The sequence below is a fragment of the Xyrauchen texanus genome, chromosome 24, assembly GCF_025860055.1.
Source record: "Xyrauchen texanus isolate HMW12.3.18 chromosome 24, RBS_HiC_50CHRs, whole genome shotgun sequence".
Lineage (NCBI taxonomy): Eukaryota > Metazoa > Chordata > Actinopteri > Cypriniformes > Catostomidae > Xyrauchen > Xyrauchen texanus.
In genome coordinates, this window is record NC_068299.1 from 19,613,183 (window position 1) to 19,639,488 (window position 26,306).

A 26,306-nucleotide genomic window follows, 5' to 3' on the forward strand; every position below is an offset into this window, starting at 1 on the left:
CAGAGTTGTAAGGGATAGACTTAATTACTGTCCCAGAGCATCTATTTCTGTTCATGACTGTGCTATCTGAAAGTTTTTTTTTAATGTTCTTTAAATTACTCTTGGAAGATTAATCATGGAGATGTTTGTAGCACAATGAAAACCACATGCTAATCAAACTGACTGAAAAACATACAAGAAAAAGAATGGCTTTATACCAGGTGCTAATTGGCATGGTTATTGGGTTTTCCCCCCAAAGATCATGTCTTTTTTGATAAAACACTGTAGGATAGGAAAGAGCACCATAAACCTAGTGGGGATCTGATTATGGTAGAAGTTTGTATTGATTTGCATAGATGTTAGTTTTGTGTCTTTGACTGCAGAGAGAATGCTCACATAAGTAAAGTTCACTCTGTTTAACTTTCTGTCTATGTATTCTGCCAACATAAAGTGACTTCCAGATCCATCAGTCAATATCAATTCCTCTAAATGACATTCATCCTGGCCAATGTACAGAGACATATAATTTACTGTTCTTTATGCATGGGCTCATTGACAATTCCAGAATTCCGAATGGCTTCATTTAAATCTATTAAATGCCTTAAATATTGTGTCAGTCTTAAAACAAACCATTTCAGGCAAGCATGGAAACAATTTTAAAGTCAAAAACAGAGCGAGTGATAACCTTAGAACTGAGACAGGTGTTATCAGAGAAAGATGTTAAACTGGTGACACACTCAGGGGTACAAAGAGACTTTTAAAATCTTTCCTACCAAAAAACAGACATGCACTAAGCCAGGAGATAGCTGTTACTTCCTATGGCAAGATAAGAGAACCAAACACATGCATTCATATAAAGAATGTAATATGAGGTCATGCTGTGTACAAAACACATTTACTTAAAATCACTCACTCACTGTGACTTTTCACATTAGATAAAATAGTGCAATCAACATATATTGCAAAAATCCTATTTCATCAAGCCACTAAAGGGGACAAGCAGAACAAATTCACTTGACATGCAATATCGGATTTGGGCATGTAAAACTCTCCTGTATTACTGACCTAATCAGAGCAGACTGAGAAAAGCCAGGCTTATCATATATCATGTCTCTTGAGAAGTTACCCCATGCTATATTCCAGCTGTAAGATGCTACAGGGAACGGAGCGGGGTGATGAGCCAGGCTGAACACAGAACACAATTGTTCAAGCTACTACCAGTAATTGTCATGGGAATAGGGCTGCCTCTTATGCCAGAGTTTAACCAACCACTACAAAACCTGGGCACTGCCCTTCCTGTAGTGGTTGCTCACAGAACTGTCATCAACACTACCCAGAAAAAAAAAAGCTTTAGCAAGGATCCTGCTAGGATGATGGCATACCTTTTATATGTAATAACTTTAATAACTTTTATGTTTAATAACTCAAAATAAAATACAATTAATTTACTAGCTGGAAATAAGTGCAGATTTCATGTTCCAACAGTGCACACGTGGCTTATTTTCTAAAGTCCACATTGCATGTGACTAAATACGGAAAGAAAACTTGGCACCAATCCTGAGCGGAGTACGGCTGTGTTAGTGACATATCCTGTGTAAGTCATTTGGGAGTCATTATCATTAGTGAACCTTGTCTTAACAAAACTTTTTCGAACAAAGCCAGTTCTGTTCAGTTGGTGTTTTCGTCATTAGATTAATTACAAAGCAAATTCATATAACTATATGTACAATCAGCAATAACGTTGACATGATGTCGACAACAAAGAGGACACACAAAAAAATAATGTATTCAGTCATGAAGGTCTGTTGGTTTCTCTATATATAACCCAGACCATTACTCTTGGTGGAGCCACTTCCTAGACATCTTTGATGTGTAGTACAGGAAGGAAATCTAGGGCATCTTGATACAGTGCACCTTCACACTTTCACAAGCACACATTAATTGAAACATATTCTCAATTTAGAGGTGCACTCCTTTACCTTAAACAGAAATATGTTTCAAATGCTGTACACTATGAGATGTAAATTGTAATCATATCAGTCTAGAAGAAAATGCTGCTTTATTCTAATTGTGGTTGGTGCACATTCATGAATGCCACCATGTTCTTTCTTGAGATCACATATGGCTGAATATTATCAGAGACTATTTAGCTCGAGACAAAGCACTTCTATTAAAATTAATTGGAGAAATGAGAACACCCAATATGGCAGATGTAGAAAAGGAAGTCCAGCCAAAAAGAGCCAATTACCTTTTATATAAAGACATCAACTGTCAGACAACTCTAGAACGTAAAGCCGCATTAGCTGGCCCAGCCTGAAAAAAAGCTGTTATTTTTAGTGTGAGGCTAAATGTAGCCAGTGGTTGTAAAGAAACAACACAAGATACAAAAATATATTTTTGGGGTTTGATTCAGATGGCTGTTTTATAAAAAAAATTAAACCAGCTGTCGCTGTGGCCATATTGTATTTAAAAAAAGAATAAAAAGTGTAACATTGAGCAGGCTGAAGACAGGCACAGGAGCAGACAAAGACAATGATGTGACGAACACAAGTGAATATACTCCAGAACGTGTATCCAAAACAAGCGTGAACCATGGCTTAACTTGACTTGACTAAGACTTGACTACAACACTACAACAAACAATTCCTGACCAAGGACAATGGCAAACATGAGGGTTTAAATATATAGACATGGGGTAACACAATGACAAGATAACCAATGACAAGACTGAACTTATAACAAGACAAACAATGACAGGACAAACTAATAAACAATATAACACATGAAACATGAGGGTCACATGACAAGAACAGGAAATCACATGACAAATTACATGACAGGAACAAGGAAGCACTGAACTAAACTTCAAAATAAAAGACATGATAAAGCATGGACATCAATCAAAACATGGAAAAAAAAAAAACACATTATCATTACATATGCCCCCCCTCAAAGGGTGGCTCACGATAACCCAACAATAATAAATAAAAAAAACAGAACAGAATTCAAAATGGAGCTTGTGGACCTGGACCTTGGGGCAGGGGCAGACATGGGCTGTGAGGTAATTTTACCAGGGGACCAGATAGGGCTAGAGACCACAGGGGACCAGAGGGTGCTGCAGACCACGGGGGACCACCAGGGCGGTCCAGGCAGCGACCAGGGTTAGCTGGTGGAGGTTCCGGAGACCAGGGCGGACCAGGCAACCAGGGCGGAGCTGGCTGAGTACCTGGAGACCAGGAAGGAGCAGGCGGAGGATCTGGAAACCAGGGAGGTCCAAGCAGGTGACTAGAGACCACGTCGGATCTGGCAGTAAAAGAGCATGAACATCAATAAAAACATGAACAAAAACACAGATAACCGTACAGTACAACGAAATACTAGAGGCTAATGTCAAAAGAAAATACAAACAGGGCATTAGTCTACCCATATGCTTCTGCATACATCACCTTAATATATGCTATCATTCACAGCATTTTATACATTTAAATACTTGCTTAAATAACTCAAAGCATTTTATTAATTTAGCATGCTTAAACACTCACAGTATTTTACTTATTTTAAACCAGATTTTAAGGAGATGTATAACAGTTTAAAACAATAGAATTCTCATTACACATGTTTTCACATATAATACATTATATTTATTCACTTAACTGGAAAACACTCTGGGCTATAAATCATTAAATTAGATATGATTAATTCTAAAATGTACATGTGCACCAAAACGTGGTCAAACTCCTCACATACAATCCATATGCATCCTTATCCAACACATATTTAAAGCAATTTATAAGCATTTTGTGTAAAATGTTATATTTACCCAAGGAATTATCAACCAATGAACAAAACCAGGTGTCGTAAAACTCAGTTTCTTAAAGGATTCACAGTTTGCTCTTGACCTAGCAGCGGAAGATGCATCTAATGGAAAGATGCTGGGTTGACTCCAAACAGCAAGTAATGTGGTGAGTGTCTAGTGGTTGTTTTTCTTCACACACGTCTTAGCTATGTGTATTTCCCCCATCCTGATTTCTTCTGTTTTTGTGTATATTTCATATTAAATTGTTTTAACTATTACTGCCAGCCCTGTTCAATCAAATCAACACCTACATATAACTTTTTCACCAGCATGAAGTTGGTTAAAAGGTCTCACCCAGTAGCATACTTTGCCAAGGTCTAAAGAAATTCTAGAAATGTTGATGATGATGATGATGAGGAGGAGGAGGAAAAAGGTGATTGAAATACATCAGTCTGGGAAGGGTTACAAAGATATTTCAAAGGCTCTGGGATGGGGCCCTTAGTCATGGAAGATTTCTATAAATGGAGAAAACCTGGCACAGTTGTGAACCTTCCCAGATGTAGCCGACCATCCAAAATTCCTCCTAGAACACAGCAACGACTCATCCATGAAGTCACAAAAAAGCCAAGGACAACATCCAAGAAACTGCAGGCCACTCTTGTATCAATAATGGTCACTGTTCATAACTCTACTATCAGAAAGATACTGGCCAAACGTGCCATCCATGGAAGAGTGGTGAGGCGAAAACCACTGCTAACCCAGAAGAACATAAAGGATCATCTGAATTGTACCAAAATACACATTGATGATCCTCAAACGTTTTGGGAGGATATTCTGTGGGTATAGTATAGACAAGAGTCCTGTTACATTTGACGTAAATCAAATAGAGAATTCCACAAAAAGATCATCATACCTATGGTCAAGCATGATGGTTGTAGTGTGATGGTGTGGTGATGCTTTGCTGCTTCAGGGCCAGTGCGACTTGCAATAATTGAGGGAAACATAAATTCTGCTGACTTCCAGAAAATCCTAAAGGAGAATTTCTGGTCATCTGTCTGAGAGTTGAAGCTCAAGCGCAACTGGATTATGCAGCAAGACAATGATCCAAAGCATAGGAGTAAGCCCATCTCTGTATGACTCAATAGAAGCTAAATTAAAGTTTTGGAGTAGCCTAGTCAAAGTCCTGACTTGAACCCGAGAAGCTGTGGCAGCACCTTAAAAAAAAAACTCCAATGTGGCTGAACTAAAGCAGTTCTTCAAAGAAGAATGGGCAAAAATTACACCACAGTACTGTGAAAGAATGATCTCCAGTTATAGGAAGCATTTGGTTGCTGCTGAAGTTGGCACAACCAACTATTAAAGGAGACCTATTATGCCACTTTTTACAAGATGTAATATAAGTGTCATGACATGTGCCTCCAGAATGTGTCTGTGAAGTTCCAGCTCAAAATACCCCAAGGATCATTTATTAACAGAAAGTTAGCGTTTTCGGGTTAAAAATAACGGCATAGCTCTGGTCTCTGTGAATACAATCAGAGACAATGGTAACTTTAGCTGCATTAGCAATGGAATCAGCTAACAAGCACATTCGGAAAGGTTATTTGCAATCATTCACATAATATAAAGTGTGATACTTACATCTTCAGGATATAGCTGGAACATGAACAGTTGGTACTGATCCATGCTTGAATTTTTTTTTTTTTTTTCAAATATTGTCTCATTCACAAAGCAGTCCGCTTTATTTGAAAACTTATTAAAAATTCAATTATTTGCACAAACATACACATTTTTGTATGTTTTGAGGCACATTTCCTTCAAAAACAAAACTTGTCCACTGCGTCTTCAGTGGCTCTGATGCCGGGAGTACACGAAGACTCTTATGTTCACTTATACAGCCAACAACAGAACACTTATGACGCTTACAATGCTGAGACACTATTCTTCTCACTGTATCTGCTCCAGAGCAGAAAAAAATGGCGGACTGTGTGTAGATAACTTAGATAACTTCACATGGGTGATATACACTAATTAGCCATAACATTAAAACCACCTGCTTGGGGCATTGGTAGCTCAGTTGTAAAAATGCTGGCTAACACCCCTGGAGTTCAGCTAGTTCGAATCCCATGGTGTGCTGAGTGACTCCAGCCAGGTCTCCTAAGCAACCAAATCGCCCGGTTACTAGGGAGGGTAGAGTCACATGGGGTAACCTCCTCATGATCGCTACAATGTGGTTCATTCTTGGTGGGGCATGTGGTGAGTTGAGCACAGATGCTGCGGTGGATGGCGTGAAGCCTCCACATACGCTATGTCTCCAGCTCATCTGGCACCAACAATCATGCCACAGTCCAAATCACTGAGATAAAAATTTTTCCACATTCTGATGATTGTTGTGAACATTAACTGAAGCTCCTGACCCGTATATGCTTGATTTTATTCACTGCAGTGTTGCCACATGATTGGCTGATTATATAATCACATGGATGATAGTTGGTGCCAAACAAGCTGGTTTTAGTATTTCTGTAACTGCTGATCTCCTGGGATGTTCACACACAACAGTCTCTAGAATTTACTCAGAATGGTGCCAAAAACAAAAAATATCCAGTGAGGGGCTGTTCTGTGGATGGAAATGCCTTGCTGATGAGAGAGGTCAACAGAGAATGACCTGACTGGTTTGGGCTGACAAAGTTTACAGTAACTCAAAAATTTAAACCAGCTGTCAGCTGTGGCCATATTGTATTTAAAAAAGAATAAAAAGTGTAACATTGAGCAGGCTGAAGACAGGCACAGGAGCAGACAAAGACAATGATGTGGCGAACACAAGTGAATATACTCCAGAGCGTGTATCCAAAACAAGCGTGAACCATGGCTTAACTTGACTTGACTAAGACTTGACTACAACACTACAACAAACAATTCCTGACCAAGGACAATGGCAAACATGAGGGTTTAAATATATAGACATGGGGTAACACAATGACAAGATAACCAATGACAAGACTGAACTTATAACAAGACAAACAATGACAGGACAAACTAATAAACAATATAACACATGAAACATGAGGGTCACATGACAAGAACAGGAAATCACATGACAAATTACATGACAGGAACAAGGAAGCACTGAACTAAACTTCAAAATAAAAGACATGATAAAGCATGGACATCAATCAAAACATGGAAAAAAAAAACACATTATCATTACATATGCCCCCCTCAAAGGGTGGCTCACGATAACCAACAATAATAAATAAAAAAAACAGAACAGAATTCAAAATGGAGCTTGTGGACCTGGACCTTGGGGCAGGGGCAGACATGGGCTGTGAGGTAATTTTACCAGGGGACCAGATAGGGCTAGAGACCACAGGGGACCAGAGGGTGCTGCAGACCACGGGGGACCACCAGGGCGGTCCAGGCAGCGACCAGGGTTAGCTGGTGGAGGTTCCGGAGACCAGGGCGGACCAGGCAACCAAGGCGGAGCTGGCTGAGTACCTGGAGACCAGGAAGGAGCAGGCGGAGGATCTGGAAACCAGGGAGGTCCAAGCGAGGTGACTAGAGACCACGTCGGATCTGGCAGTAAAAGAGCATGAACATCAATAAAAACATGAACAAAAACACAGATAACCGTACAGTACAACGAAATACTAGAGGCTAATGTCAAAAGAAAATACAAACAGGGCATTAGTCTACCCATATGCTTCTGCATACATCACCTTAATATATGCTATCATTCACAGCATTTTATACATTTAAATACTTGCTTAAATAACTCAAAGCATTTTATTAATTTAGCATGCTTAAACACTCACAGTATTTTACTTATTTTAAACCAGATTTTAAGGAGATGTATAACAGTTTAAAACAATAGAATTCTCATTACACATGTTTTCACATATAATACATTATATTTATTCACTTAACTGGAAAACACTCTGGGCTATAAATCATTAAATTAGATATGATTAATTCTAAAATGTACATATGCACCAAAACGTGGTCAAACTCCTCACATACAATCCATATGCATCCTTATCCAACACATATTTAAAGCAATTTATAAGCATTTTGTGTAAAATGTTATATTTACCCAAGGAATTATCAACCAATGAACAAAACCAGGTGTCATAAAACTCAGTTTCTTAAAGGATTCACAGTTTGCTCTTGACCTAGCAGCGGAAGATGCATCTAATGGAAAGATGCGGGTTGACTCCAAACAGCAAGTAATGTGGTGAGTGTCTAGTGGTTGTTTTTCTTCACACACGTCTTAGCTATGTGTATTTCCCCCATCCTGATTTCTTCTGTTTTTGTGTATATTTCATATTAAATTGTTTTAACTATTACTGCCAGCCCTGTTCAATCAAATCAACACCTACATATAACTTTTTCACCAGCATGAAGTTGGTTAAAAGGTCTCACCCAGTAGCATACTTTGCCAAGGTCTAAAGAAATTCTAGAAATGTTGATGATGATGATGAGGAGGAGGAGGAAAAAGGTGATTGAAATACATCAGTCTGGGAAGGGTTACAAAGATATTTCAAAGGCTCTGGGATGGGGCCCTTAGTCATGGAAGATTTCTATAAATGGAGAAAACCTGGCACAGTTGTGAACCTTCCCAGATGTAGCCGACCATCCAAAATTCCTCCTAGAACACAGCAACGACTCATCCATGAAGTCACAAAAAAGCCAAGGACAACATCCAAGAAACTGCAGGCCACTCTTGTATCAATAATGGTCACTGTTCATAACTCTACTATCAGAAAGATACTGGCCAAGCGTGCCATCCATGGAAGAGTGGTGAGGCGAAAACCACTGCTAACCCAGAAGAACATAAAGGATCATCTGAATTGTACCAAAATACACATTGATGATCCTCAAACGTTTTGGGAGGATATTCTGTGGGTATAGTATAGACAAGAGTCCTGTTACATTTGGCGTAAATCAAATAGAGAATTCCACAAAAAGATCATCATACCTATGGTCAAGCATGATGGTTGTAGTGTGATGGTGTGGTGATGCTTTGCTGCTTCAGGGCCAGTGCGACTTGCAATAATTGAGGGAAACATAAATTCTGCTGACTTCCAGAAAATCCTAAAGGAGAATTTCTGGTCATCTGTCTGAGAGTTGAAGCTCAAGCGCAACTGGATTATGCAGCAAGACAATGATCCAAAGCATAGGAGTAAGCCCATCTCTGTATGACTCAATAGAAGCTAAATTAAAGTTTTGGAGTAGCCTAGTCAAAGTCCTGACTTGAACCCGAGAAGCTGTGGCAGCACCTTAAAAAAAAAACTCCAATGTGGCTGAACTAAAGCAGTTCTTCAAAGAAGAATGGGCAAAAATTACACCACAGTACTGTGAAAGAATGATCTCCAGTTATAGGAAGCATTTGGTTGCTGCTGAAGTTGGCACAACCAGCTATTAAAGGAGACCAATTATGCCACTTTTTACAAGATGTAATATAAGTGTCATGACATGTGCCTCCAGAATGTGTCTGTGAAGTTCCAGCTCAAAATACCCCAAGGATCATTTATTAACAGAAAGTTAGCGTTTTCGGGTTAAAAATAACGGCATAGCTCTGGTCTCTGTGAATACAATCAGAGACAATGGTAACTTTAGCTGCATTAGCAATGGAATCAGCTAACAAGCACATTCGGAAAGGTTATTTGCAATCATTCACATAATATAAAGTGTGATACTTACATCTTCAGGATATAGCTGGAACATGAACAGTTGGTACTGATCCATGCTTGAATTTTTTTTTTTTTTTTCAAATATTGTCTCATTCACAAAGCAGTCCGCTTTATTTGAAAACTTATTAAAAATTCAATTATTTGCACAAACATACACATTTTTGTATGTTTTGAGGCACATTTCCTTCAAAAACAAAACTTGTCCACTGCGTCTTCAGTGGCTCTGATGCCGGGAGTACACGAAGACTCTTATGTTCACTTATACAGCCAACAACAGAACACTTATGACGCTTACAATGCTGAGACACTATTCTTCTCACTGTATCTGCTCCAGAGCAGAAGAAAATGGCGGACTGTGTGTAGATAACTTAGATAACTTCACATGGGTGATATACACTAATTAGCCGCAACATTAAAACCACCTGCTTGGGGCATTGGTAGCTCAGTTGTAAAAATGCTGGCTAACACCCCTGGAGTTCGCTAGTTCGAATCCCATGGTGTGCTGAGTGACTCCAGCCAGGTCTCCTAAGCAACCAAATCGCCCGGTTACTAGGGAGGGTAGAGTCACATGGGGTAACCTCCTCATGATCGCTACAATGTGGTTCATTCTTGGTGGGGCATGTGGTGAGTTGAGCACAGATGCTGCGGTGGATGGCGTGAAGCCTCCACATACGCTATGTCTCCAGCTCATCTGGCACCAACAATCATGCCACAGTCCAAATCACTGAGATAAAAATTTTTCCACATTCTGATGATTGTTGTGAACATTAACTGAAGCTCCTGACCCGTATATGCTTGATTTTATTCACTGCAGTGTTGCCACATGATTGGCTGATTATATAATCACATGGATGATAGTTGGTGCCAAACAAGCTGGTTTTAGTATTTCTGTAACTGCTGATCTCCTGGGATGTTCACACACAACAGTCTCTAGAATTTACTCAGAATGGTGCCAAAAACAAAAAATATCCAGTGAGGGGCTGTTCTGTGGATGGAAATGCCTTGCTGATGAGAGAGGTCAACAGAGAATGACCTGACTGGTTTGGGCTGACAAAGTTTACAGTAACTCAAAAATTTAAACCAGCTGTCGCTGTGGCCATATTGTATTTAAAAAAAGAATAAAAAGTGTAACATTGAGCAGGCTGAAGACAGGCACAGGAGCAGACAAAGACAATGATGTGACGAACACAAGTGAATATACTCCAGAACGTGTATCCAAAACAAGCGTGAACCATGGCTTAACTTGACTTGACTAAGACTTGACTACAACACTACAACAAACAATTCCTGACCAAGGACAATGGCAAACATGAGGGTTTAAATATATAGACATGAGGTAACACAATGACAAGATAACCAATGACAAGACTGAACTTATAACAAGACAAACAATGACAGGACAAACTAATAAACAATATAACACATGAAACATGAGGGTCACATGACAAGAACAGGAAATCACATGACAAATTACATGACAGGAACAAGGAAGCACTGAACTAAACTTCAAAATAAAAGACATGATAAAGCATGGACATCAATCAAAACATGGAAAAAAAAAAACACATTATCATTACATATGCCCCCCTCAAAGGGTGGCTCACGATAACCCAACAATAATAAATAAAAAAAACAGAACAGAATTCAAAATGGAGCTTGTGGACCTGGACCTTGGGGCAGGGGCAGACATGGGCTGTGAGGTAATTTTACCAGGGGACCAGATAGGGCTAGAGACCACAGGGGACCAGAGGGTGCTGCAGACCACGGGGGACCACCAGGGCGGTCCAGGCAGCGACCAGGGTTAGCTGGTGGAGGTTCCGGAGACCAGGGCGGACCAGGCAACCAAGGCGGAGCTGGCTGAGTACCTGGAGACCAGGAAGGAGCAGGCGGAGGATCTGGAAACCAGGGAGGTCCAAGCGAGGCGGCTAGAGACCACGTCGGATCTGGCAGTAAAAAGAGCATGAACATCAATAAAAACATGAACAAAAACACAGATAACCGTACAGTACAACGAAATACTAGAGGCTAATGTCAAAAGAAAATACAAACAGGGCATTAGTCTACCCATATGCTTCTGCATACATCACCTTAATATATGCTATCATTCACAGCATTTTATACATTTAAATACTTGCTTAAATAACTCAAAGCATTTTATGCATTTAGCATGCTTAAACACTCACAGTATTTTACTTATTTTAAACCAGATTTTAAGGAGATGTATAACAGTTTAAAACAATAGAATTCTCATTACACATGTTTTCACATATAATACATTATATTTATTCACTTAACTGGAAAACACTCTGGGCTATAAATCATTAAATTAGATATGATTAATTCTAAAATGTACATGTGCACCAAAACGTGGTCAAACTCCTCACATACAATCCATATGCATCCTTATCCAACACATATTTAAAGCAATTTATAAGCATTTTGTGTAAAATGTTATATTTACCCAAGGAATTATCAACCAATGAACAAAACCAGGTGTCGCAAAACTCAGTTTCTTAAAGGATTCACAGTTTGCTCTTGACCTAGCAGCGGAAGATGCATCTAATGGAAAGATGCGGGTTGATTCCAAACAGCAAGTAATGTGGTGAGTGTCTAGTGGTTGTTTTTCTTCACACACGTCTTAGCTATGTGTATTTCCCCCATCCTGATTTCTTCTGTTTTTGTGTATATTTCATATTAAATTGTTTTAACTATTACTGCCAGCCCTGTTCAATCAAATCAACACCTACATATAACTTTTTCACCAGCATGAAGTTGGTTAAAAGTTCTCACCCAGTAGCATACTTTGCCAAGGTCTAAAGAAATTCTAGAAATGTTGATGATGATGATGATGATGAGGAGGAGGAGGAAAAAGGTGATTGAAATACATCAGTCTGGGAAGGGTTACAAAGATATTTCAAAGGCTCTGGGATGGGGCCCTTAGTCATGGAAGATTTCTATAAATGGAGAAAACCTGGCACAGTTGTGAACCTTCCCAGATGTAGCCGACCATCCAAAATTCCTCCTAGAACACAGCAACGACTCATCCATGAAGTCACAAAAAAGCCAAGGACAACATCCAAGAAACTGCAGGCCACTCTTGTATCAATAATGGTCACTGTTCATAACTCTACTATCAGAAAGATACTGGCCAAACGTGCCATCCATGGAAGAGTGGTGAGGCGAAAACCACTGCTAACCCAGAAGAACATAAAGGATCATCTGAATTGTATCAAAATACACATTGATGATCCTCAAACATTTTGGGAGGATATTCTGTGGGTATAGTATAGACAAGAGTCCTGTTACATTTGACGTAAATCAAATAGAGAATTCCACAAAAAGATCATCATACTTATTGTCAAGCATGATGGTTGTAGTGTGATGGTGTGGTGATTCTTTGCTGCTTCAGGGCCAGTGCGACTTGCAATAATTGAGGGAAACATAAATTCTGCTGACTTCCAGAAAATCCTAAAGGAGAATTTCTGGTCATCTGTCTGAGAGTTGAAGCTCAAGCGCAACTGGAATATGCAGCAAGACAATGATCCAAAGCATAGGAGTAAGCCCATCTCTGTATGACTCAGTAGAAGCTAAATTAAAGTTTTGGAGTAGCCTAGTCAAAGTCCTGACTTGAACCCGAGAAGCTGTGGCAGCACCTTAAAAAAAAAACTCCAATGTGGCTGAACTAAAGCAGTTCTTCAAAGAAGAGTGGGCAAAAATTACACCACAGTATTGTGAAAGAATGATCTCCAGTTATAGGAAGCATTTGGTTGCTGCTGAAGTTGGCACAACCAGCTATTAAAGGAGACCTATTATGCCACTTTTTACAAGATGTAATATAAGTGTCATGACATGTGCCTCCAGAATGTGTCTGTGAAGTTCCAGCTCAAAATACCCCAAGGATCATTTATTAACAGAAAGTTAGCGTTTTCGGGTTAAAAATAACGGCATAGCTCTGGTCTCTGTGAATACAATCAGAGACAATGGTAACTTTAGCTGCATTAGCAATGGAATCAGCTAACAAGCACATTCGGAAAGGTTATTTGCAATCATTCACATAATATAAAGTGTGATACTTACATCTTCAGGATATAGCTGGAACATGAACAGTTGGTACTGATCCATGCTTGAATTTTTTTTTTTTTTTCAAATATTGTCTCATTCACAAAGCAGTCCGCTTTATTTGAAAACTTATTAAAAATTCAATTATTTGCACAAACGTACACATTTTTGTATGTTTTGAGGCACATTTCCTTCAAAAACAAAACTTGTCCACTGCGTCTTCAGTGGCTCTGATGCCGGGAGTACACGAAGACTCTTATGTTCACTTATACAGCCAACAACAGAACACTTATGACGCTTACAATGCTGAGACACTATTCTTCTCACTGTATCTGCTCCAGAGCAGAAAAAAATGGCGGCCTGTGTGTAGATAACTTAGATAACTTCACATGGGTGATATACACTAATTAGCCGCAACATTAAAACCACCTGCTTGGGGCATTGGTAGCTCAGTTGTAAAAATGCTGGCTAACACCCCTGGAGTTCGCTAGTTCGAATCCCATGGTGTGCTGAGTGACTCCAGCCAGGTCTCCTAAGCAACCAAATCGCCCGGTTACTTAAATTTTCCACATTCTGATGATTGTTGTGAACATTAACTGAAGCTCCTGACCCGTATATGCTTGATTTTATTCACTGCAGTGTTGCCACATGATTGGCTGATTATATAATCACATGGATGATAGTTGGTGCCAAACAGGCTGGTTTTAGTATTTCTGTAACTGCTGATCTCCTGGGATGTTCACACACAACAGTCTCTAGAATTTACTCAGAATGGTGCCAAAAACAAAAAATATCCAGTGAGGGGCTGTTCTGTGGATGGAAATGCCTTGCTGATGAAAGAGGTCAACAGAGAATGACCTGACTGGTTTGGGCTGACAAAGTTTACAGTAACTCAGATGTGGCACTTGTCATAGATGTGCCTTCTCTTTTTGATTTTCTGTTTCAAAAGTGGATATTTCTTTGCAATTCTTCCCATAAGGCCGGCAAAGTCTTCTCTTTACTGTTGTACATGAAACTGGTGTTGAGCAGGTAGAATTCAATGAAGCTGTCAGCTGAGGACATGTGAGGTGTCTATTTCTCAAACTAGAGACTCTGATGTACTTATCCTCTTGTTTGTTGTACATCTGTACGTCTACATCTCTTTCTGTCCTTGTTAGAGCCAGTTGACCTTTGTCTTTGAAGACTGTAGTGTTCACATTTGTATGAAGTCTTCCTCTGTATGTCTCAGAAAAGCCAACAGCATATTTTACTTACTGAAATAGACTTATTAAAATAATTACAAAATCTGTAACTGACAACACACTTCCAGTACATGATGTTCAGTCATCTTCCTTGTTGTGCAAGATTTGATCTAAGTGAGCTAAGTGATTATGATCACATCATTGCGAAAGAAAACGCAAGCAGGACCAAATAGGGAAATAAGCTCATCTTGTATTAGCTTGCGCATGCGACGCGCGCGCACACACACACACACACACACACACACACACACACACACACACTTTCAAGAGAAACAAATGATTTTCATGGTATCAAAATAAGTTTTATTTTACAGAATTGAACATTGTTAAAAACTTTATAAATTTTGCATATAAATGTTTTAAAATAAGGAGATTAAATTATGCTGACGTAAAAAACGTGACATTAACAGAGTGGGTTTATTACAGGGCAGTCAAGTTCCATTCTCTCATTTAATCAACCATAAGTATCACAGGGATCATACAAACAGAAAGATTGTGTTCAGTTTTGAGATTTTCTTCTAAGCGTCTGAAACTGTTTAACTTATACCCTGAAAGAAAACAGTGGAGGAAGAAAAAAAAAGGAGTGACACAGAACGGAGCATAATGTGGTCATGGTTTGAAAATTCAGTTTTAAATGAACGGTTGTCTGTTTGTCCCTCTTTTGGTACACATTCCCAAACAGAGCACACAATTGTACAACTGACTAAGTTTACTATTAGGTTGTTGGTTTATTGTAGGGTACCAAAAAAGCAGGTCATTCAAGTTAGAGAACTCTTTCCTGAGAGACAGCACTAATAGACACACTCCACTTAAAACCTTGTTAGGATGGTTTAATTTAATGCATTGCATTACTGGCATATAAAATCAATTTATACAGATGTTGACACCTTTTGTGGCAAGCTTAACAATGCAAACCATGTCTTTGTACATAGTGCTCATTTAGCTCTTTGTTGTCCAGTCTTTTGATTCCTGAAGATCACTTGCCTCCCCTAGTGGTCACATAATAAAACTCTTAAGGCTACAGGACAACTAAAAAAAAAGATCACCTAGCTACCAAAAAAGCCGCAATATGTTGTCAGAATACTTTTTAATGTGTGATCATTTTCCTTTCACCCATCATAATGGTGCATTTCTTTTGTAGTGCCTAATAAAACAGCAGCCCTTATTTTAATTAAATTCCATTTAAATAAAAGTCCTTCCAGTAATGACAAAACAATCAAGCTAAACTAAAGTCATACAGGCATTCAGGAGCAAACCAAATATTTTCCATCAGATCTAACATCCATCTCACATCTTTTCAAATGCTTGAGTTCTTGTTCTAAAACTTTAAGAAAACCAAACTTTACCATTTTACTTTGACAGCCTACCTACCCATACTCAACAATGAATCAACAATGTAAATCAATGTCCACAGGCCACCCACAAACTAAAATGCTACAAAATACTATACCAAACCCACTACTTCTGACATTAAATGAAACTAAATTCACTCAGGAAAATCTAGGAGTGGGTTAGGGTTAGAAAGGAAGATTCATTTAGAAAGACTATTGATCACAAATCAAGCAACAATAAAGGGAAATTGCAAAGAGTGCATGTGATTTTTAAAACAAGATAATTTTTACTTATGTAAAAGCCACTTATCTCTGCAGCTGGGTTTGAACTAATTCAAGGTTTTACCTAATGAATTTAGTGACCTTGCAAATGAGGACTTATATCTGCAACTCTTTTAACAACATATAAAATGAAAAGAGATGACAAACTTAGGCTACAAAACAATTATCAGACTGTAGCTGCATTAGCCAACACCTCAATTGGTGTGATGCCTTATAATTCCAGTTATTTCAAAAGACAACACATTAAGGTAAACCTCTAAATGTTCATATAAATTACACGAATGCAACAGCCTGCATCAAACAAATATTTAGCATGGATTTGGAAAAGGTTAACAAAACTTAAGAGCAAATAATAAAAGAAGAAAAGGAAGTATGCTTATGTGAATCAGGGAAATTGAAGGGGATAAAGATTTGGATCGCAATAATTCAATCTGGAAATATTTAGTAGCACAGATTGAGAAAACTTTCTTCACTGTAATAATTTTTTTCAGTCCACAAATGACTCCTGGTAAATCACTGCCTCCATTTCTCAGTTGACTGTCTCACAGCACAGTTAGCCAAGCACCCAAAACTACTGTAGTACATGAGTGAAAAGTATATATGCCTCATGAAGAGAGGAGGAGAAAGAGGGTGGGGGGGGGGGTGTAAGGGCAGCCATTGAGCCCCTCAGTGCTCTTCTGAAGGTTTGGACTTTGAAGCTTTCTTAAGACTCTCTTTTATAGTCAAGGACTCCAACTGCTCCATTGAGTCTGCTGCACCCTGGCCCATGGATGGTTGTGAGGCACTGTTTTCTACAAACATGTTGGGGATGTCCTGACCAAAGTAGATCTTGCTGTTTGCTGCAATAGCCTGATATTTCATCAGCTCCAGATACTCCGGTGTGAGCTTTAGCTGTGGAGGATGGAAAAAGTGATCTGGTAAATGAAGTGTCGTGAACACATTCTGTGCAAATCGGCCATATCAAGAGACCATGCGAGTGTGCCTCCATGTTTCTATAGTGAACTTTAGATCCACAAATCACATCATCTACAGCCTCCTACAATCAATTCAAAATTATACTGCCATGCACAGGCAAAATGCAGTAACTACACATTGTCAAATTTGAGTTGACCAAAATCAGGTCTCTTTAAGGCCGATTTATACTTCCGCGTCGAACCTACACCGTAGGCCACGCATAGACTATGCAGTAGCCTGCTGTGCACCACTTCAAAAATGTTATAACACGTTACTTTGATGCAGACACAACAAATGTGATTGTCTGCTTTGTAACCAGAGACCCTCCCCCAGGATGACAAAAAAAATATGAGGTAGCGTGGCATTTCTCCAAGATGATTTGAAGACCTTTTTTACGATGTTTTGGCAGTATGTTTGGAAGTATGGTTTACAGTAAATAATATTTTATATGTTAAGAAATCTGAACACTTTAATTCGTCAGTGATTTAAAAATAACCTATTTATATTGCCTATATGCATTGTAAAGTCAAAATTTTAAGCTTTAAAATGACACCAATGTGTTGGTGAAGTGAGTAGTTTTACATTTATTTGAATTAAGATTTTTTGTCTCCACACAGAGCATCAAAAGTATGCCAAAATATTCTTAATATATTATTATTTTAGCAACTCAAGAGCAAGCATATAGTATATGTCTGATTTATTTTCTCTCTGCATGGCAGACATGTAATAAATAATATGGGATAGGGAAAGGTGTGCCAGGCAGCCAAACAGAGACCCCTCTGATGTCAAGTCCATTTACGAGAATTCAATAGCATTGTCATGCAGGACGGTTTGCGGCACACACTGCAAAGCATAAAAATCTTTGATCTTTTCGTGGCTGCCGCATATCATTGACCAATCACAGGTGACTAATCAACTGGCTAGTTCACTTCAGTGAGTGTTTTCGTTCACAGCCAATGTCTGCCCACCATTTATTTAAGACAGGTTCTATTCACGGTTAAACTGTTTTGTGGAGAAATTACACATTTTATGGAGATACAAACGTAATATTAACATAATATATCATAATCGGGGTAGAAGGTAACAACAACAACTTACATTGGTCAAATGGAAGCAAAAAGTTTTGATTAATGACACAGATGGATCTATACTGCAGAGTTTGGCTTTCTATCTACCTATATAGCATCTATCCATTTTATCCCATGCAGGTTCACAGGGTAAACTCGGGTGCATACAAATTTCAAAGTGTGCTTTCTTTCCCTTTAATCTCACGTGCTCCGCGTCTGCTGCTAGAAGGTTTGTGTAATATTACACAGACACATTAAGTAATAATATATGACAATCGATTCTTAAACTTCGTATTCGATGCATCAAAATATATTGGATAGATCGATGCACCGTGATGCAGATGCATTTTTCCACCCTTATTTGGCTGTGCACTTGCAGAATGACGCGGACACACCAATGCAGATTACAAATGCAAACCACTGCGTTGGATGTATAGAGTATAAATCGGCTTTTAGACTATAATCGGTCCTGTGCAAGGTGGGTTTGGCTCAACTATGCTCAGATTCAGAGGAAATCGCAGTGTGAAAATTGCAGTAACTACAAAATCCACATTAAAGCAAGTTACTTTGAAGACATTTTTCACAGTTTCAGTGTTGGTGTGGTAACTACACAAAAAAAAATTAAGTTTTACATTTTTAAATAAAGTTTTAAATAAAAGAAAGTAAAATTATTTTCTAAAAACTGAAATAGGGATACATGACAGGAACTGGAATGAGCAAAGTGCTAAAAACACTGAACACCACAAATAAAAAAATCATAATGACATATTGCTTTTTACCCCGTTGGCTTCAGCAAACTTTGCAGCAGTGTAATATTCGGCATCTGCTCTTGCTCTCTCCCTTGCCAGGAAAGCAGCATCTGCAAATATCAGATAAATGTCTATGATGAGAAAACATTGTGTGTGGCACATGCTATGGCAAATGTTTTGTAAGCAAATCTGACCTTCTATTTCTGAAATCTTTTTCTCTGTTTCTTTCTCCATTACTTTTTGTTGGAAGTGGATCTCTGCCACCTGAGCCATTTTCTGAGCCTCTGAAATAACAGCAAAATATTAATAAGCACAGACACTCCAATCTTATATCCATGACAGTTTACCTATTTAGCATTAAGAGTGACTGGAAGTTTAGACTTCCACCTATTATAGCTTTCTTTCTCTCAGTTTCAGCCTCTTTCTCCACCACTTTCTGCGTCTGAGCGGTGATGAGTAATCTGGTTTTCTCTGCTTCCCTGCAGAGGATGAAAAGAGCATTCTTTTTTTAAATTTTTTTAAGAAGACACATCAAAGGCAAGTATATCACAATTTTTCGGGATGTAAGTAAATACAGCATAAGTGCTTCATTTTGAAAACAGTGTAGCAAAAAAAAGAGATGAAATTCTGTCATAATTTACTCACCCTCTTATTGTTCCAAACCCTTCTTTTGTGTTCCGTAAAATTAAGTGTGATTTGGAACAACATGAGGGTATTACTTACAGGTGCTCACTGCAGAGCACATTGGTCAGCGAAACTTATACAAACTATGAGAAGGTGAGCACTTCAATGAGTCAAGCGCACACATCTCAGAGTCGCACTGAATCTCATCCAAGCAGAATATGTCAACTCACATCAGCTCGTAGTTTCTTCTGATCGACTCAGGAATTTTAGGTTTGGTGACTCGCACAGCCTGCAAAATTCCACAGAAACATGTCATTCCTATTTATGCCAAAACTGAAACTACCAAGAGATGGATAACAAACCTTACCTGTATAGTGAGACCAGGGGCCATGGCATTCAAGTCTTTCTGCAAAGCAGTCTTTAAGTTCTCATCAATTATGTCTGTAAACAAAAACAACACTAATGCGAAGACTCTTTCAAATTTTCCGTGCAGTGAAAATGCACCAAAGGAAAAACAGATTACACCATAGAAACTGCAGTGCACATGTAAACAACTCATGGCTCAAAGTATACTTGGCAGAATAACCTGTTTGAAATATCAGTGACTTACCGAACAGCTCTATGTAGACTTCCTGTAGTGTGTGCACACTGCAGAACTGGTTCAACTCATGGTGAATTTTGTTGAAGATTAGCGTCTTGTCATAGTCTGCAGTGAAGTTCTTTACTATGTCCACCACTGAGAAGGAAGTGCAGACATGAGCACCGCAGAAGACATGGAATGAATAATTTCCAACAAAACAAAATCAAGGCCCTTACCTGCTGATGGAACCAGCATGTTGACCACTTCAATTCTGTCAAAATAGATCATGACACCCCCACTGTGGAAGACAGAATAAAGCATAATGTGTTTCTACAACCTATCTTGACCAAAAGCAAATGTGCTTGCGCCAATCAATTAAATGTCAGCTCTTGATGTTTAAATAAGATTTGATGTAGTTTTACAGAACATACATAATGCAATACCAACTAAAGGAATGTTTACCTGGTTCCACAAGGCACATTTTTAATTTCATCCGTTTGCAGAGTTGTCTGTAAATTTGAAGAATGATAAAAGCATTTTTTGTTTAAATCAGCAGAAGAGAACAGCCACATTTAAAAAAAAATGAACAACTTTAAACATCCCAACCATGATCATTAATAGCTGTAATAAAGCGATTAGTCATTTGTTATTAGGGCTCTTGTGATTTAATAAAAGGACATTTGTACCTGCACTGATCTGTATGAAGTGATGAAAGGCAGCATTATATGGTAACCTGGGCCATTGGGATTGGTCAGCAAAGCCCCTCCTCTGAAAATAAATGTCAATTAAATTCAAACTAAAAAATGAACTAAACACAGTGAAAGGAATATGTTGAAAGGAGTAGTTCACCCAAAAATTCTCTCATAATTAACTCACCCTCTTGCTATCCCAGATGTGTATGACTTTCTTTCTTCTGCAGCACAAAAAACAAAGATTTTTAGAAGAATCTCTCAACTCTGTTGGTCCATTTCATGTGAACAGTGCCCAGACCTTTGAAGCTAAAAATAACAAACAAAAAACAAAGGCAGCATAAACGTAATCCATACTAATCCAGTGGTTTAATCAATAGCCCCATTCACACATGCAACCAGGTAAATGGCAGGAAAATTGTTGGATTACTGGTAAATGTACCACATGTGCTGTTCATTACATCCGTATGGAAATGTATATGTAATGATACAATTTCTCATTAAGGGAAATTGCCAGAGCAAAATGTACCAGTATTTTCAAAAAGGTTGTGCACACATGACCTCTAACCTGAAAAAAATGCAGTACATTTTCTGGAAAAGGCTGTATGTGTGAAATGTGCTATTGTCTTCAGAAGCGATGTAAGTGTGGATAAGAAACAGATCGTTTTTTTTTTTTTACTATCAAACACCACTTTGACCAGCCCTCCTATGCGCTTTAACAAGAGTTTTATTTAATTTTTTGCCGATTTGCATTCTTTGTACATAGCGCCACCATTTGGGCGGTTGTGCAAATATTTTTTTTTATTATTTTCCTTAAATCCTCCCTTTTTTCCTTTCTCCTCCCTGCCCAGTAGGTGGCAATATGCATGAAGAAAGTTAAATGCCAAAAAACAGGAGAACTCGGTCCTCACATGAATGCCCATAGGAGTGCTGGTCAAAGTGGAGATTTAGAGGAAAAAAGGACTTAATTATTTATCTGTTTCTCACTCATGCCTGTAATATCGCTTCTGAAGATATGGATTAAACCACTGGAGTAAGGATTACTTGTATGCTTCATTTATGTTCTTTTTGGAGCTTAAAATGTTGGTAACCATTCACTTGCAATGAATGGACAAACAGAGCTGAGATATTCAAAAAATATTTGTTTGTGTTCTGCTGGAGAAAGAAAGTCATACATCTTTGGGATGACATAACAGTGAGTAAATTATGAGAGAATTTTCATTGTTGGGTGAACTAAACATTTAATCTCAAGAACTTGGAAAAGTTGCACCATGTTATTTGTGGGTACATTATTTCTTAATCAAATGTTTCCAATATAATAGGGGGATTACATAGATAAAGCGTTTTCTAGAAGACATATATGATTTATGTATTCATTATTTTAATACAAATATATTTTAGAGCCTTTAAAACTGAAGTGTTTAATGTCTGGCCACTCTGCCCGCCTGCTATTGATCAAACAGACAGTCCAGCCCAAAACTCATGCCATTGGTTGAACCAATGTTGCTGCGTGGGCCACTCAAAACATACAGAACAATTTTTATAATGTCAAAAAGACACAGAGAATACAGTTGAGGAAATCTAGCTATGAATAGTTTACTTATAATCATCTCTGCATGATAAGATGGGATAGGAGAAAGTTTTTAAATCGAAAGTTACACACTTCAGATTCAACCCAGCTTTTGCAAATGCAATAAGATTATAGGCTAATGAATCAATGTAAAAACCATAAAACCGGAGGAATTTCACACACGCAATGCAAAGTACCTGAATGCAACTTCCTCAAACTCACCTATAATAAACTGCTAAATGTCCTTCCTCGATCTTGTGTATGGAAGAATGAAGTAGAATGGCCATCACACCAGCCATTGCTGCAAATACTGCCCCAACATGCGCCATTATTTTTCACCCAGCACTCACCTGCTAAGAGACAAGTTTACAAAGAGAAAAACGGAGCTGATCCTTAGAATAAACACACAAAGTGTGTGGGGAAAAAGATCAGTTACAACAAAGGGTAGGGCCCTGTTCTGCATAAGCCCTACTCACCACAGCCCACACAGATTAAACCAAGATAACAGGTTGTCAAAGTCCATGAGACCCACCCACTGCCACCAACACACGGAAGCACAGTCCAATGCAAATATACAAACTACATTACACCATCCCAGACTGATGATGGCCACATTGTGCGCGCGTAGTAAAAACTGCATGACACCCACCCCCTTCTGGGGAAGGAATATTATTCATTAGGCTCCAAGTACAATGCCTGGTCGTGTTTCACAACATAGGCTTGTGAAAAAACCTAGACGGCGTTTATATGCACCATAGGCTTGTGAAACACTTAGGCTTTTGTGAGACACAAAAATGCTCTCTAGACAGGCAACTCGCTGTTTTTAACATGCGTTATACACCATACTTCCTCAAATTAAGTGCTTGCTCGCCCCTACTACTATAAAAGGCACAAACCGATATTAACGAGTCTGTTCTGTTCACAAACTAGCACCCCTAAAACATTCATTACCGCGCACTTATGCTGTTCTAGTCGTTGTAGAAGCCACTAGCCCAGTTAAACATTACTGAATTCAAGCTGGCCAACGCCGCAGGCTCTCCATGCAGGACTAGCCACGGCTGGCTAAATAAGCTAATTATTTCAAATGTAAGCAAACCCCGTGTCAAAACGACCTTCTGTCAAGATATACGAGAGTCTAATACAATCCATAAGATGCATTTACCAATCATTCGTTTAGATAACGAATAACTTTCGCAGGACATTCCTTGATTACTCACGACGCCGTACCCAACATCGCAGACTGGAGGTTCCCAATGAAACGCTTTGTGAATCGGAAACTGGTTTCCCTTCTTCTTCTTCTTCTTCTTCTTTCTTTTAATGGCGGTTTGCAAACAACTTTTAGGTGTGCATTACCGCCACCTTCTGATATGGAGTGTGGATCACAATAGCCTTTCCTCACTACCCTTAAAATAAATATATAAATAACTACATACATCCATAATAAAACCAATAAATAACTTCATAAATATCTAATACCATTACTAATATTCATACATTTTCATTATTAATAAATACAATTTTTTAAGGAAACTAAACTCATATCCTTCTACTAAGCCCCAGTATTACTCAAAAACACAAATATCGCTCTGTACCCTACATGCCCTGAATTCATTTGTAATAGTTCCTTCATTTCAAATCTAATTTTTTCTTTTCTAAACCAGTCTTTCAGACTCATCCTTTCCTCCTTATACTTATAACAATTAATAATTACATGTTCTACTGTTTCATTAATATTACAGACCTCACACATCCCAGTTTCATGCTTCCCTATTAATTTAAGCGTACTATTCAAACCAGTATGCCCAAATCTCATTCTTGAAATAATGTCCTCTTCCCTTTTATTCCTACTATTTTCTCTCATACCTCCTACCCTCTTCTGGATACTGTAGTACCTTCTTGCTTTTGTTTCTATATCCCACTCCACTTGCCACTTCTTTCTCATTTCTTCTTTGATTATACTTTTAACTTCCGCCTTACTATAACTTATTACCATATCTATCTCTGTTTTTTTGTTGCATTATTGGCATATTTATCTGCCATTTCATTTCCTTCTACTCCTATATGGGCTGGAATCCAGATGAATTTTACTATTACTCCTACTCTATTAATTCTATAAACAGCTTGGACTATTTCCAGCAAAATATCCTGTCTTGCTTCTGATTCCATGTTCTTAATACTGGTTAACGCACTACTTGAATCTGACCCTATTAACACTTCCCTTGACCTACTACTTTCAACCCACTCAAGGGCTAAGAGAATGGCCAGCATTTCTCCTGTATACACTGACATTTTATCATTTACTCTCTTATTTAACATAACATTCCCTTCTGGTATAATGAATGCAACTCCTACTCTATTATCTTCTGTTTTTGATGCATCTGTATATATCTTAACAAACATAGAATACTTCTCCTCTATATATCTACTAACCTGACTCCTATCAATACTATTCTCTTTCTTCCACTCTAAAAGGTGCAAATCTACCTCTAACTCCCCTAATATCCAAGGTGGAACATTAGATAATGGCACAGTTGGACTTACCGTCAAATCTCCTAACCCTATCTCATCGACTGCATACCTTATTATCCAACCAAAGCTCTTAATCTGTCGTCTTTCCCTTTCTTGACATGGTTGTAACACCTTCTGAGTCAGGTGTGTTTCCTTATGCCCTTTTAAATTTGCCCAGTACGTTAATGCTATCTGATTTCTTCTAATCTCCAATGGCATCTCATTCATTTCTACTTGTAATGCCGCTACTGGGGTTGTTTTAAAAGCACCACAACAGAGTCTCAACGCCTGACTTTGAATCACATCCAACTTTTTTAGTAAAGTTCTTGAAGCAGACTGGTAAACTGTACATCCAACTGGTTTCCCTTCTTCTTCTTCTGTTGTTTTATGGCGGTTGGCAAATGGTACATTCCCGCTACCTACTGGATTGGAGTGTGGAGCGCTAAACGGTTGGAAGGTAAAAACAACTGTCCCACTCTTTCTGCCATATCTTTCTTATTTCATTCGCTATTAATCCTTTAACTTCTGTTTTATTTAATGACACTTTTATGTCAATTTGTGAATGTTTCAAAGCCTGTTTAGCCAGATGGTCTGCCTCCTCCTTTCCTTTTACACCCACGTGTGATGGTACCCACAAGTTTACAATAAATCCAGATTGTCTTATTCTAAATAGACTCTACATCACTTCCTATATCAAATCTTGTCTTGCTACCAATATTCCACTTAACAAGCTATTGATAGCTGAAAGTGAATCTGTGCATATCACTGACGTTGTAGGTTGTATTTCTTCTAGCCACTGAAGTGCTAGGGATATTGCTATTCATTCTGAAGTAAATACAGAAATATGATCAGAGATTCTCTTAGAATTTTTAACTTTAAAAAGAAGTATGTAAGCTGCTGCTGCTGTAAATCCAGAATCTGGATCCTTTGATCCATCTGTATAAATGTGCACTGCATTATAATATATTTGATCAATATATTGTTGCACTGTTAAACTTTCCAACACATTTCTTTCCTTGTTATGCTTATCTTCATACAACTGAATGTCCACTAGAGGCATAGGGAAAAGCCAAGGAGGTACTGCTGACATAGCATCAGAAGGGGCAATGTTGATATCACTTATTCCTTTGTTTTGTGCCTCCTTATTGGCTGTCCATCCAAACTTGTTGTATTCCCAGCAATCATTGAAG

At 38.4% G+C, this 26,306-nt stretch overlaps 1 protein-coding gene across 5 annotated transcripts; it reads right to left on the reverse strand.

The window, feature by feature from the left end:
• Nucleotides 1–15,050: 15,050 nt before the first annotated feature.
• On the reverse strand, nt 15,051–25,477 carry LOC127618190 (erlin-1-like). Of its 5 annotated transcripts, none has more exons than XM_052090500.1 (12): nt 25,187–25,477; nt 22,831–22,958; nt 21,036–21,117; nt 20,812–20,858; nt 20,586–20,647; nt 20,380–20,505; nt 20,137–20,210; nt 20,000–20,058; nt 19,533–19,624; nt 19,340–19,429; nt 19,176–19,255; nt 15,051–17,266 (listed from the first exon to the last, which is right to left on the reverse strand). In XM_052090500.1, exons 2-12 carry the CDS (start codon nt 22,935–22,937, stop codon nt 17,042–17,044), a joined length of 1,044 nt encoding a protein of 347 aa, XP_051946460.1. In that variant the 5' UTR covers nt 22,938–22,958; nt 25,187–25,477; the 3' UTR covers nt 15,051–17,041. The 5 variants fall into 5 exon arrangements, with proteins under 5 accessions (XP_051946460.1, XP_051946459.1, XP_051946457.1 ...); XM_052090499.1 differs by lacking the exon at nt 25,187–25,477 and adding an exon at nt 23,771–24,022; XM_052090497.1 differs by lacking the exon at nt 25,187–25,477 and adding an exon at nt 23,771–24,021 and having other exon boundaries at nt 22,831–22,961.
• Between the last annotated feature and the right edge of the window lie 829 nt (nt 25,478–26,306).